General features: G+C 36.3%; 2 protein-coding genes across 2 annotated transcripts; both read right to left on the minus strand.

The window, feature by feature from the left end:
* Window positions 1–281: 281 nt before the first annotated feature.
* Window positions 282–8508, minus strand: LOC108234075 (rho GTPase-activating protein 19). The gene is made up of 11 exons (XM_017412977.3): window positions 8404–8508; window positions 7856–8109; window positions 7439–7519; window positions 6866–7075; window positions 6551–6777; window positions 6376–6462; window positions 4435–4500; window positions 3876–4091; window positions 3687–3782; window positions 3383–3439; window positions 282–2125 (listed from the first exon to the last, which is right to left on the minus strand). The coding sequence occupies exons 1-11, from the start codon at window positions 8448–8450 to the stop codon at window positions 2120–2122; spliced, it is 1347 nt and encodes a 448-aa protein (XP_017268466.1). The 5' UTR covers window positions 8451–8508; the 3' UTR covers window positions 282–2119.
* Window positions 8509–11453: 2945 nt separating this feature from the next.
* Window positions 11454–15028, minus strand: LOC108234054 (pyrokinin-1 receptor-like). Its single transcript, XM_017412900.3, is given in 6 exon segments — window positions 11454–11797; window positions 11950–12127; window positions 12208–12429; window positions 12837–13042; window positions 13571–13667; window positions 13838–15028. Coding segments are annotated over 6 exon segments (1197 nt in total). The 5' UTR covers window positions 13988–15028.
* Window positions 15029–15416: the final 388 nt, after the last annotated feature.

The following is a 15416-nucleotide window of genomic DNA, read 5'->3' on the forward strand; positions in this document are numbered from 1 at the left end:
GGTTCATGTCTAGGTGAATTTATTTAACTGAAGCTGGTGAGTTCAAACTATCCTCTTGTTCCATGACTGAATATTGTGCGCTTTGTTTTATTGTGTTGATAAATAAATGAGAAGTTTAACAACATAAAACCATATTTATGGGAAGCAAACCGAACAGCTCTAACTTGTGGTTTCTTTTCAACACATCACTTTTTGGTATTTTTTTTATACAGAGTGACTTGGTAACCTCGTGATTTTACTGCATAAAGCTAAATCACACCAATTCACAATCCCACAAACACTCAGAGTTGAAGTGAAGTTTATTTCAGTGTGACCCTCTCATTTCACAGATATAACTTTGGAAAAAGGCACACCAAAAATAGCATGTTTGGAGTTCACATGTACAGCTTGTGCTATTGTTGAAGCCGTCTGTTGTTAGAGAACTCGTGAAAAAAAAAGAACTATTCCCACAGATGTTTACAACATACACTTACATTACCAAGCATTAATTAACACAGACACCATAATGACAGAGACATCCTGCAGCTGAAGAAAGCCAGCTTAAGTCATACTATCCACTCATTGACTCATTAAATGTTTAGGATCTGCAAAAAACTCCCTTTTAGTTGATTTATGGGGTATTCTCTTTGTTGCAATTAGCTTTTGTTTAGTAATGTGCACTAAACAGCTGCAAATATTTGGAAATTTCTTTTCAAAATCTTGTCTTCCTACCATAGAGCTGCCTGTTTCCTGGCTACAGGACAACGGGACTTTCTGTTAAACGTTAAGTAAGTCAGAAACATATGACGGCAGCATTTAGAAAATGCTTTTCATTCAGTTAAATTAACGAACTAGCGTTTCGCTCAAAAACTATTTTCAACTAAACAGCATCACCTTGTGGCTCTAAAAAGAAGTGCAAGTCAAAGCTTGAGACAGGAAACGGCTAAAAAGGAAAAGAAATCTTTCTTAAAAAAAATACAAAACAAATCAAATGTAAAGCACATTTTTTGACATTTCTTATAAAAAAGACAATTTTAGAAAATCGCTTTTTTTATTTTACTTACAGTGAGATGTGTAGCTTTACAAAAGCACCAATATCTTTTGTTTACATCAGTAGACTACGCAGGAATTGTCACATTAAAGTCCACTGCAACAGTTTTACATTTAAGACAAAGTCGTGCTAAAAGTAAAAAGTGGTTAAAACTCTCGCAGTTATCACCTGGATTTAAGGAACTGAAGGGAAAAATAAGGCAAACAGCAGATTTAGCTTGAATTCAACCAGATAACAAAAACAGAATACAAAAAATAAAATGTTGCAGAGTTACTAAAACGTTTGCTAAAAAAAATATAAAAATGGTTTAAGATAAAAGATGTGTTCACATTTGCATAAGACTAAAAACTGGCCTGAATATAACCAACAAAAAAAGTAAAGAAAAACCAGAATACAGACGTAACAGTAGTTTTCAAGTACAAAAAAAGAAAAAAAATCATCTAACATACAAGAGGATCCTTGTATCTTCTTTCCCTGCCATTAAGACTCTTATTTTTCACACAAAAAAAACCCTTTTAGTTAAATAAATGTAAATAAAGTCCCTAACCTACTTTAAGTTTGGACAATAACTTAGGAGATGTTCACTTTAAGGCACATTTTGGATTTCATGCTTAGGTCTCACTATAACTTAGACTGATAATAAAATGAGGAGGGGAAAAATAGACACTCTGTACATCACAGTTTTACCTTTAAAACATACAGATGACCAGTAAAAGAAATAAATAGAATTAGCTTAACTAAATGACTTTGTTTCAGTCGGTGGTAAAATCAAATTTTCCCAATTTCACAGGTGCTCATTAATGCCATTTGTAACAGTTAACAATAACGAGAAGAAAAAAAGAGTAAAAAATAAAGAAATCTTAGAACGATCCAAAATCTACTATGACAACAACCTAACAGCTGGTCTTTTCATATTAACTCTGTAAACTGCATAGACATTCTTTGAATTTTTACAAAGCATAAATGGAGCTTCTAATCCAAACTGTACATCACAGTCCATATTTTTGGTCTTTTCTAAGCCTCCAAATATACTTTAATCAATTTGAGATTGTTTTCAAGGTTTTGAGAAGCACCATCTTTGGAGGGTAATCAGTCCTGGAGGAGAGAATGGAGAAAAAAAAAAGGATGATATAAATTAATAATACATGATGTGAGAGAAGACTTCCTTTGGTTGAGACAAAACTCTTTAAAAGTGTTGATGTACAGTTCGAAAGACTGCTGCCTTACTAAAGTTTTAATTGTTTAGTTTATTTCCAAAGCATTATTTCATTTTGCATGTACACATTAGCTGTTATTAGGGATAATTTAACCACTTTGAGACTTTTAAGTATTTTTCTCATATTAGCAGTGCCTAAATACATGCAAAATTATTCCTGTGCACCATCAGTTAACGTGGTGCCTGTAAAATCTATCAAGTTAAAAAAGTGTGTTCTTTCCTCCAATGTTAAATTAAATAAGCTCAAATTAAAATTCATGCAATTCTGAAGGAAACCGTCACCAAATGTCAGAGCCTTTTAAATCGTAGAAATTCAAATTATTAGTTGTTTTTTAAGCTTCACATTCCTGTGTTTTTTGTTGATGAGAGTCCAGGTCCATCAACTGATGGAGAATCCAAGTGATGCATCAGTTTCTGGCATTTTTCTACAGATTTCAGCTGTTTCTTAATCGAGGGGCTGCGTTTCTTTAACTTTCTCCCAAATATACCCAAAGGTCTTGTATTGCACTGGCTAAAACCACAAGTTTTTTTTTTTTCAATTATGTGGAAGTATTCTTTTTCTGCCAACCTTCTGCAGTCTTGGAGTCTCCTGAGAGCGGCTGTCAGTTCAGAACAACTTGCTCATCTGTTTATCAGAACAGGAACATTCAAGCAGCCAGTTTCCTGTGCGTCTTCAGGTCACTGACACACCAAACTGCTGCTGCGAACGCTCACACACCCAGGAAGCAGCTGCAGCGATCACCACTGATTCCCCCTGCATTGTTTTCCATCTTGGGTTTCCTCTGACTTGTTTTGCAAACAGAAAATGATGCAAAACATAAACTAAAATGAAATAATCATGCTTACGCCTTCACTTTCAATCAAATGACCCAAGGGTTTCATTATCACAGTTGGTTTCGCTTTGGTTGTATTGACTTTCAAACTTTGGAGCCTTCGTTTTCAAGAGTATTTGTTCTGATAAGAGAACTAACTATTTAGAATATTGCACCTGCTGCGCCCACAGGACAAAAGCAGTGAGCAAAGTTGTTTTATTGTGACGATTTGATATATTCATTTTACAACAAAATAAGCAAGTTATATAGTTATTTGTTCTATAAAACACATTTATTTTGTAGGTGAAACAATGCAATACTCACAGCCTCGCTCTGGGTGTTTTCTTTCTCCGCTAATGTTTGGCTTCCCAGTGCTTTCCTCTGTGACATATATGAAAAGAGATGATTAGTATTTTAGAAAATTGAACTGTGACAAATAAAAAGTGAGGTGAATATTGTGCGAAGGCTGCTTACATGCACTTTAAATGTTACTGTTTTACTTGAGAAAATCTCCACTAACAAGTGCCAAAATGTAAGAAAAGATATTTTAAATTTCCTGGCTGCTTCTGAGTGAGCAACAAATTTTCTAAAAGTGCTCAAAAGTAAAAACTAAGCGTGGTAAACAAACCTTGATAATTCCGCCCAAAGAGCGCGAGCGTAAGTGTCTCCTGATGAACGGCGTCTGAGAGTCTGCCAAAGGAGTCAGCTCAGGCTGCTTTTCAAACTAAAACAATTTCACGTCATTATGTCCCAGTTATGAAAGCAAGTTGTATGAATTTTCTTTTTCTTGTGCTCAGGACGATCGCAGTAAAGTTACCTGTCTGATGAGTTTCTTCTTCTTGGCAGACTCTGGCATGTTGCTGACCTGCTGGTACAGCTCTCTGAGCGCAGATTCAGTGTAACTCTGAGTCTCAGACGACTTGACGCCGCTGCAGATCTCACCCGCCATTGTTCTTATGGAGGGAGATGGTGAGGCAGCAGTTGTCACAGCCTTAGAGCCATCTTTGGTCCCAGAACAGAGTCTTAAATCATCCTAGAAAAATCGAGACATGTGACAAGATATTCCACTGAAACTCTTTTGTTAGTGAAAAGAATGAGCACAGCTTATTGAGGCGGAGTGCAAACAGAAATCTGAAAACTGCCTCAAATTTTATTTCAGCTTCGTTTACAAATGAACCTTTTATATCAATTGAAAGAGACCCCAGTCTTTAAATGTTATATTTAAACAGTACATATTTAAAACAACACACTAGTCAGTGGATGATGAAAAAATTACCATACACAAAGGAAACAGCTTTATTGCAGCAATAACACTTCTTCTCTTCATTAAGAGGAGGTACTTATTAAAAAGAAAAAACAAAAACAAATATACTTACGTTTGACTGAAGAGTTTTTGATCCTCCGTAGACTAAATGGGCATATTCTTTGATATACACAGGAGCCTTCAGTGAACAAACACGGACAATGAATTTCCAATTAAAATATTTTACAGTTGCAGGCAAAATATATATAGTTATATAAAAACACTGACAGTCTCAACATAAAGAGTGTTGTACAAAAGCTGAAACAGTCTATTTTAAAGGATAAACTGTAAATGTAATACTGCAGGTGATGAATTATAGAACTCAAATGTGAACGCAACATTGTGTTATTTGAATAGCTAGATATGTTTTAAAGGCATGACATTGAATTAAAAGTACAAAAATGAAATGTCAGACCTTCGTTTCAGTTTGACTAACTTCAATCAAATGAAGCTAAAGAAGCAGAAAAACTGCATGTAAGATATACACAAATCAGCCATAACATTATGACCACTGTCAAATAAAGCGAGGAAAGCTGCTCCTCTTGTTGCACAGCAATGTTCTGCTGGAAATATGTGCATCCTGACATACAGATGTTTCCATGACACCTGCCATCCTACTATTCACCTCTGGAATTAGTTTCATTTCTCAGATGAAACAAAAATGAGCCATTTTTTTTTATTTCGTGGAGAAAAATGGGTGTTGTGGAGAAGAAAAACAAAAGTGGTGTAAAACCTAAACCTGCCTCTTTATCTGTCAAACAACATGGTTCTGTGTGGTCAGAGTGGTTGGCAGTGGAGCTGTAACACAAACAATGTTCATTTTTTCTGTGCGCTGATTGAAACATTGGGATTAAAGCGGGGATATCCAGGAGATTTACATGAGCTGACGATCAGCCACACACTCATTAAAAGCCATTTGGAGAATTTCATCAAGCAGCAGAACAACGATCCTAAAGTAATTACAAAAGCAGACAAAGAGCTTTTCAGAGTGATGGCATGAAACATGATCCAGATTAAAACAGTCTCGTTGTCTCTCATTCATTTCACTGAAGACCAGACTAAAGTGAACACTTTAGTTAGGAGACAACAGTTTCCTAACTAAAGGTTACTTATAGCCTATAGTCTCCTTACCTCTTAACTATAAAGACAGAAGGCAAAAGTCAAAGACTCCAAATATTTTTCTTCCAAAATAATAGATTTAAGAATTTGTCCAAGTGCTTCTGAGCCCCCTACAGTTTGGTTATCTGTGTTGAAAGAGATACACTTTGACCTGGTTTTCACCAGATCAAAGATAAAGCCTGACACTTGGATTTTATTGTATTGGATTTTCACATTTTAAATAGCACATGCTGACCCAAAGATCTCAAGGATCAAAGGAGCAGAACTTTTACATCTATAAACATAATCCTCAAATATATGTTCTGGACTGGTGACTGTATGATATTTAAAGAACCTTTGGTGAAGTTCTTCCCCGTGTTTACACTTTGTTCTTTCCCTTTAGCCTGTCTGCTTTTCTTGTATCCCTAGCAACGTCTCTGCTTGTGATGAAAGGTCCATTCGGTGATGAAAAAACACATTAATATCTGAAGAGCACTGGGAAAGCACACGCTCCACCAAGGCCACCTGCCTTGTCTAGCAATTTAAACATAAAAAAGGAGATTTGGATCAGAAGCTAAATATGAGTGCCTTTTTTCATCACACACACACACACACACACACACTGCTGGGTAGTTTCTGAGAAACAATGACATCCCTGATCACATGCCTACATATCAGATCTTAACTTGAGAGGTGAATCAAACAGGAAACGCATCTTTAAAATGATAATAATGTGCTGTGCACTAATCTGCGGGACTTATTTGTGTCTTGATATGATTTGACAAACTACACACTTCATGCAGAAAATGGCACTGCATCTCGTACATCTGAAAAAAACGTTACATTTATACAAAAGTTAAGCTGCAGTTACACAATAAAATGGAAGGGTCTGCTAAAGCAGCAAAATGTGATTTACCTTGAACAGTTTTTGTGAGTGCCTGATGAGGAATGCTACGCCATTATTCAGTTTCTCTATGTTCTCCTGAAGATCACTTGCCATCACCTGGAACACGAACACACACAAAAATGTGTCAAGGAACCTTAAAGATGGACTTTTAAAATGGCTTGAATACATTAAAAAAAACACTCACGTTTTTGGGCCAGATGATGTGCGGAGCGAACATTTTTGCTAAGTTAATAGCAGACATCTTGTTCATGTGTTGATTGCGAGCTGTGTGGTACAAGAGGTCGAGCAGCAGCTTCAACAAGCTGCGGTTGGCTGACGGGAGCAGCATGAAAAGCAGCTGAAATGCCTCAATCTGGCGTTCCTTATCTGGGTTGTTTGTTTTATCACCCTTTTCATCAAAGAGAGTCAACTCTGAACAAAACAGATATAAAAGAATGCTTACAACAGAGCAAATAGGGTAACAATTTGAATAGGAATCTGTGCATAAACCAACAAGCACCTCCAATCTTCAGGTGAGCAAGATAGTGTCTGTGCGTGAGCAGAGGCTCAGGCAGCTCTCCCAGGTACATTTTAAGCAACGAGGCTGCATCATTGGGGTGGAAGTCTCCTGTCTCTAGGTCTATCTCAGCCCCAGCATTCAGAATCTCCCTGAGGGCCGCCTGCCTTAAGCTGTGGCCTGGCACACGGAACAACCCCTCCACATGCAGATCTGCGGGGAGAAAGAAAAGAGGAGAGACATGGAAAGAGATGTGGGGTGGAAGTGGTTAGGAAACGGAGTGAAAAACAAAGACACAGCAGTGAGGAAGGCAATGGAGAGAATAAGACTGAAGGAGAGAGTCAGCGAGAGCAAAGTGCTTTCAGATGAATTATTGACTGAAGCATTTGCTTCCAGTGTCCACTTTCAGTGGATGACATCATTTCTTTCTAGAAATAAACCATGACCTCATGCTAACTCATTATTCGTCAATATAAAGAAACAAGTGTCAAGTGTGAAAAACCTTTACGCTCACACTTGTATATGTATGTAGTTATCTCTGCTTTTACTGACAGGACAGCATACATCAATACTTACTTTTACTCAGGTATTCAATGAGCTGATAGATCTGTGCTATTCCTTCTTCAGTTAAAGGCGCTCCAAAAATGACTCCTTTTTCTGCAATTAAGCAAATGGTACAGTAAGGATGATTATACTTTTTGTGTGTTAATGTATTTTCTCCCTGCTGCATGTCTGCGTAATATGCAACACCTGTTACACAATATAAATTAAAACACCTAAAGTCCATAACAGGAAAACTTAAGAGTTAACAAAAACCTCAAGGCATATATGTATATGTATAAAAGACAAAAACTAAATTTAGTTATTTGTTATCTACTATAAAGGTGAAGCTTTTAGGTTTGGTTAAAACAATTCAAAACTTTTATGACAGCTAATAGTAACTGTGAGGATTGTTATGCTGCTAACACTCGTGCATTGTTGTCTCAGTCAAACCTTTCCGTTTCAGGAAGTTGAAGGAGCGCAGAAATCCACTGGAAGAGGGCACTCTGGGGTCCGATTCTCCGGTCAGCTGGGCAAACTCATCCCCAGGCAGATCTATCAGTCGAGTGATATTGCTAAGCACCAAATCCGTGAAGGTCTGAGGACGCTCATGTCTTAATCTCTCCACGTAGAAGTCCGGGTTAAAAACCACAGGCTGGCTTCCGTTTGACTTTTCATGACTGAAGAACACGTTGCATTTACTCTCCCTGAGAGACAAAAACAAAGACCCCACAGGCTAGTAAATGATAATGCATCATAGCTTATTAAAAATAGAGCGGCTAAACCGAGTACTCAGCATGTCTATTTACACTGGTAGAGTTGGATAGGCGCATTAATGCTAGGTTACTTAGCTACGCTACGGAAAGCGAACAGCTATTTCAACATACAGAAGTAAATAGTAAAAAAAATGTTATTGCAACTAACTGCATCAGAAACGTACAATTATTAAGACAACGTTGCAAGCTGTTTAATTAAGCTCATATTTAATAAAAGTTTAATACCATCTGTCCAATTTGCGACTGTTTTGGAGATCGCTTTTAGTCGCCATCTTCGTTTTGAATCTTCCGCTGTTTCATCTTTATTCCCGCCCACAAAATACGTCAGTTACGTAACGACCGTTAAACCCGACGTACTGTCTGCGGTACAAACCGTTCAAGAAGCGAAGACGTAAACAAACTGGGAATTAATTCAGCTAAACTCGCTAAAGAGAGAAAGAACCGCCGATGCAGCAAGGAGAAACAGTTGGCTAATCATTTTTATAGCAGACTAAAAGAAACAAAACAGGAAAAACAGCTGGCAAAGTGTGAAAAAAGAAGATCAGAATTAAAAACACGTTTTATAGAAACAAAGGGAAATTGCTTTTGTTTCTAGTAAACATGGAAGTACATGACACAAGATAGTTCATTCTAAAACATGAAGTATAAGACTAAAAAAAGTAAACATAAAAATAACAAAAGTTAATTAAATTAAGTTGTACACAGGAGAAAGATTAGCTTAAATGTGATTTTAAAAAAGCATAATATTTCTTTGTAACTGAGAAATTGCACTTGGTTGTTGCACTTAAGTTCTGTAATATGCAAAGAATTAATGAGATTGTATAAAATAATCTTTTGTCTTATACAATCTTTTTTTCTTTAGTGCTACATCTTTAAAATACCAGTATTGTAGATCCAGTGGTGGATTTAAGAAGTGGTGCAGCTGCCACAAAAAAAGGAAAAAAAAAATCTTTCTGCCCCAGTTGCTGCTCTACTTGTCGCCTACCTATAAATTTTTGTACATTTTGCATGTTTTGATGTTGACAGTCAAGGACATCTCTGCAGAACTCAAACCTTCATCCCAGCTCATTAATTTAGAATTCACACATACCCGTTTTGAATTTCTGAATGGTTTATCCACCAACCAGACCCAGAAATTTCACCAGCAGAGATCATCCATCAAAGCAGCTTCTGAGAGGCTGCTGGTGCTCTACCCCTGCAGGTAACAGGTAAAATGTAGTCATTACCAAATGAAATCTACAATAAATCTTGACCCCCTGCTAGAATCTCATGCCAAACCTTTGCCACAGTTAAAAGAAACAACTTCCTAGATAGCCACTGTGTAGGTCTGACAAACTACAATTTTGTGTCTCTGTGTTCATTGTGCTAAAAATTTAGATATGTGGGACACTTTGTCCTATTTTATCAAATGCAACACTGGCAGTTTAAAAATTACACCATGTAGCCTAAAAAATAGATAATTTAAACCAATTAGTAGGGTTTTATGTTATTTATACAATCATTTTTGAAAGACATAAAGAAACATGGACATTAGATGCAGTTTGTCAAGCATGATAAACATGGTGACAATAGGTAAAAATAGCTCAAATATAATTTATTTATTGCTTTGAATATTACCTGATTAGGTCTTTGATTGGGCTTTAAGCAGGTTCATAATTCAGGTTGTATTTTGGTTGTCAAGGTTTATTAATCCAAACAAACCAGAGTCTACTAAGTCATGGTGACATTCAGCACTTAAGGCAATTCAGGATTGGTTTTATAGGTGATATTTATTCATGTAAATCAAAGAGGGCTGGGTATCAGGTGACCGATCACTACTTTAAATCTTCAGGGTCATATTTCTAATAAAAAAATTCCAATATGAGAGGTTTTATAACAGAATGAGAGCTGTTTCAGGAAATAAAGGTGGAAGGAAAAGGTTTTTGGTTATGTAAGAATGTGTATCAACAAACTGATTAAATTCAGTCACTTTGTATCATCAAAGCACAATAGATTTGATGATTTCTAATTATATGTTTTATTTAAATAATGGGCTACAAGTTTTAAGAGTTTTATCTTTATTCCATATGCTGTGACGCTGACTTAAATTTGCAGCAAATAGAGAATAAATTTAAGTTTTTGTTTTTCACACCCTAAAAGATACAATAATCAAAAAAACATTTTACCTGTATTATGATTGTAATTAGTTTTTGAAAGATCTTTCAAAAGATGTAATTAAATCAACACAGTTTTGTTATTAATTTTGTCAAGTAACATACTATAATTTGATCCTACATCCATGTGAAAGAAATACATTTCTAGTCTTAGATCATCTAAGATAGATGATTGGAAGTTGATCACAGGCAGTTGTTGATATAATTGTTTTTTTCTCTTTTTTGCTCTTGAGTCAGGGCAGTGCTGCATTATCACACAATAGTAGCAATCGAAATCAAAAGCAGTTGTTCTCATGAACCATTACCTTACTTTAGTTGTGAGTAAGCTATAAAGAAGCTCACAGCCCTGTCCTATTGCCTGTTTCCTATTCCTGCTGCTTTTCTTAACGACACAAAGATTTTTCCTATTTCACCATAATTAACAAACAATCCAGGCTATAATTTAAATCAAAGCTAATGAAATGTATAAAAGCAAGATTAAAAATGTAGTTCTGACACATGCCAGTAAAAAAGTGACATGTTAACAATTAATCAGTGGGAACTATTGTCAGTAAGTAAGAGTGATGTGCATAAATACTGTTAAAAATAATACAACATAAAATTCACAAACTATTTAACTTTTTATTAAAAGCAATTTGCACTTTTTTGATATGGATACGTAACAGTTTGAGAAACAATAAACCTGAAAGAAAATGCTCTAACAACTTTTTAAGTATATAAACAATACAGTGATAAACATCTTGTTGAGTAAATCCAGTGTAAATGTTGGTAACGGACACCAGACTTAAAAAAGAAGCACATTTTCTTACATTGATGTCTTATGCCATAACAAAAGTATTTTTTTTTTACAAACAGAATGATTTTTCATTGAAAAGATATCTGAGAAACATCACACAGCAGTACATTACAGACATATGACATATATTCTATAGCAAAATATACATTTTTGCAGCATTTACAAAAATAGCATTTTTTTTTCTTTTTTCTTGCAAGACTGAAATACTATTATAAACAGAAAGAAAGTAAAGAAAACAAGATTCGGATACATCATGAAAAGATTTCTTGGGCTCTTTTTTTTTTTTTGGTGAGGAAAGAGACATTCAGAGCCTTCCCCATCTAACCCTATTCTGATTTCTGTGTTTCTCTTTTCTTTTCTTTGATCATTGTGCCAGTGTCCTCACAAGAACTTCATGTCCTCAGCCAAGACAGCCCCCGGTACTTGAAGGAAAAGCGAGGTCTCAACCTGCCCAAAGTTCTCCAGCACGCCCTGCGAAACGTGTGGGAAGAGATACAGAAGAGTAACGGGTCCAGGGCGCCTTTGATGTACCACAGTGGAAGTGACAAATACGATTTGAGAACGGTGTAGACAGAGAGGACCGTGTCGGACCACACCACCACGTAGACCTGCATCAGTGAGGAGGCAATGTCTGGGAAATTGAACAGAAAAAAGGCCACCACAACTGCACCTGAAATAACAATAATAAAAAAGTTTAAATTAAAAAGGACTTTCAAAAGGTCATCTGTCAAAAGTCTCACTTTTTGGACTGATCCAACACTTGGACTGGATTTTTAATACCACAATCCAAAGACATAAAAAAAATTTTTTTCAATAACTTACCCATAAGTTTCAGAGCTCTTTTCTCATTTAAAAGTAACTTTCCGTTTCGATGGCACTGGATATCTCTTCTTCCCTCTAAATCCGGTCTCATAAGACCCATGTTTCTCCTCTGACGACCATTCCTCTTTAGGTGGAGCAGGATGAGCATATAGAGGGTAAAGATGGAGACCAGCGGGACCTGTAGATAAGCAGGAAAGTCAAGTGGCCGTGTTTGACGCAGATAAGCAAATACAACCTGTGAAACATCACTGATCTTACCAGAAAAAAGAACCCTGCTCTCAGAAGCAAGGCTCCTTTATAGATGTGTGCAGGAGCAGGTTCTGTCATTTCACACATGGTGGATACCTTAAAAGCATCTTCCTGTGTTGTTGCTGTGTAGTCCAGAATGCAGGCAAATGCCTGGTCATAGACCAGAGCAAACGGCACAGCTGAGACCAGAGAAACGATCCATACAATGAGAAGGCATGGCAGTCGAGACTTCTTTTGAAAAGAAAGGTGAAAGGAAAAGAAAACTCAGTCATTATTAGGATTTTGAGCACCAAACCTTCTTAAGACCACTAATTACTGTGCACAACAATGCACACACACATCTGTTCAGAATAGCACACATGGGTACAAAACTATATTTAGAAGAATTCTGCAACTCTGTGCACAAAAACTAATCTCACAATGAAAAACGTGCTTGAAATGTTATAACAGCTATAAAAAAGATACTTGTGTGGGAGTTATTTGGTGTGTGGATATATTTTGTTCTTTGTTAAAGAACTGCACCACAAATTTCACATCACATGATAGCAGTGAGAAAACCCATTAAAGCGAAAACAGAAAAGTGACCATTAACACCTGTCATGACCAAACAGCACAGCTTTATTGTGCAAGTACTCAACCTTCAGACTGGAGAGAGACCACATGGTGTGGCAGATTGCTGCGTAACTCTCAGTGGTGAAGGTCACGATAACCCAGCTTGTGGTTGCGCAGTACATTTGGCGCACCATGAAGTACACCTTGCACACTGCCTGGCCAAGGCGCCATGGATAGCTCTCCCAGTAATACCGATACAAAGTCACTGGGATGGTCAACAGCTGTAGAATGTCTAAGATAATAGAAATAATAAAGAATTACAGAAGGAAGTCAGAAAAAAATAAGTCTCTGTCCGGGCAAGGTTGGGCTTTTAAAACAACTCACTCATGTCACTTTTCACAAAGAATTGTTTCTCAGTACTATGTGCTCTATGACTGATGTCAAGGCCAAAAAGGCACTAACTATTACTAACTGTTTGACAAATCATCTCTTCAAACATGATTGGACTTTCCATTTCATTTTGAGTTTGGATGCAGATTAAATTCTGCACAGTGTAGATAAGTGAGAGCTGCCAAATCTTGGAACAGGCAACACCAAGTTGAGAAAAATCAGTCAAACTGAGATAATATACACACCACAAACGTCACACAAAAATTGCCATTTCAGTTGCACTTTAACGTGATTTCCACACTCTGTTCTAAATGGCATGTGTCAGTCTTCCATTCACTATTTGCTCAGTGTAAAGCAGGCATACACAAGAAAGAAAATGACTCTGAATTGTGTCACTGCTACCATTCTGTAGAGGTGAATGATGATGTACCTGACATAACGAGGCTGAGTAGATAAAATCGAATGGCGCTGACTCTCATGTGAGCATCCATAAGGAGTGTCAGTATGCTCACACCATTGAATAAGACCTGTAAAGCATTTGGGGAGAACAACTGATGATTCACAATGTACAGTCTGCACATCATTAGGTTTTGTAGCTCAGGTTTGCCGCTTTACTTTTTTCTTTTTTGCCACATTCCTTTGACTGCTAGACAATGACATAACTGCTGTGTGTCTTGGGGAACTCGAGTATACGTACTCCAAAGAAGAAGACGATGCTGTAGAAGATGGTCATGGGGACAGCGACTGTTAGTGGCTCACTTTTAGTGACACTGATGTCAAGCTTTGGCGTTTCACTCGGGCTGACATTACAGCTGAAGAGGAATGACAGCTGCTCTGAGTTGTTCATGATGAGGCTGCCAGGTGAGCTGCGATGTTTCGATGAAAATTGTGAACACTAACTCCACTCCACTGCTGAGTTGAAATAATGAAAATCCGTTTTCCAAATTGATCCACTCTACTGTAAATAAAAAAAAATGACCATAAAAAAATATGAAGGCCATTAACAAGTAATCCTCCAATCAAATTAAATATATTTGCTTATTATTAGGCAGATTTTAAATTAATGTGCCAAAATCCAGTTTTATGGTGGCTTTGCATGAATTAGTTTGCAAATGTAGTGGCTCTTCTAATATTGAAATGTAAAAGAGAGGAACACAAAGCCCATCTGCTGTTTTAATTGCTCATAAAGAGCTGGCTTGTGGATAAAAGCCCTGAGAGAGAAAAAGAGGAGTTAATGTGTTTGTTTCAGTACATTTCAAACTGAGCACATGTTTTCATTTAATATAATAGATTAAACATTAAGTTGATTTACAATAAAAAAAATAAATCATTTAATAAAAAAAAACATCCAAATTTATGATCAAATCTCTTATTCTTTACTGCACATTAGAGGATGTAAAGAATGAAAACAGGCATCTGTTCAAAAATATTGATGAAAAGAAAAAATATTAAGCTAAAAAAATTTCTCAAACCTTTTGCAAATTCAGACCAAATATGATACCTTTTACACATGATTTAATATGACAAATATTTTCAGCTGAGATCTAAAAATAAATTTTAGTAATGTTAACTGAACAGAGGGCATATAGGGTGTGGTGCTGCAATTATGATAATCTCTAAATCTTTTATGTTTCTGTTATTAAAAGGAAATACAACAACTTTTTATGATTTAATTAAAACACCTTTTGAACCTGGTACCCCAATAACAGCAAGAGGTAGCCTATTTGAATGTATTTAAAAATTAATGAATAAACTCACCTATTTGGGAGTAGATGCAGGATAAATACCAGCAGTTATTCTCACAGGCATAAAAAATCCCCAGCTTTGGTCGTCTTCCTCCGTACAACAATGAGCTTCTTACTCCCTCTCTGAGTCTAGCCTGCTCCCCTCTCTCCCTTCTTCCACAGACACACTCTTAGTCATAACAGTGGCTGGTAATATCTTATGTAAATCAGTGCAGCAGCTAATATTTACATATAGATACACATTTATATACATATAGATACACATATATATACATATAGATATATATATGCGAGACTATTCTGTTTGACTTAGAAAAAAGTTTCAAAACATAAAATAATGGTTAAACATTCAAATGCTTTTGCAAGATTGCTGAAGACAAAACATAAATTACCAAGTGCTTCATCAATGTATCAATCATTATCTACTGGTTAAGAGTCACTCAAACCTGAATTTGGTAACTTCAATAAAAACAACTATCATATCAGTGGAAGCTGTCATCATAACATAACAATACACATAATCCAGTGTTT

The sequence above is a fragment of the Kryptolebias marmoratus genome, linkage group LG22 (assembly GCF_001649575.2).
Source record: "Kryptolebias marmoratus isolate JLee-2015 linkage group LG22, ASM164957v2, whole genome shotgun sequence".
Classification (NCBI taxonomy): domain Eukaryota; kingdom Metazoa; phylum Chordata; class Actinopteri; order Cyprinodontiformes; family Rivulidae; genus Kryptolebias; species Kryptolebias marmoratus.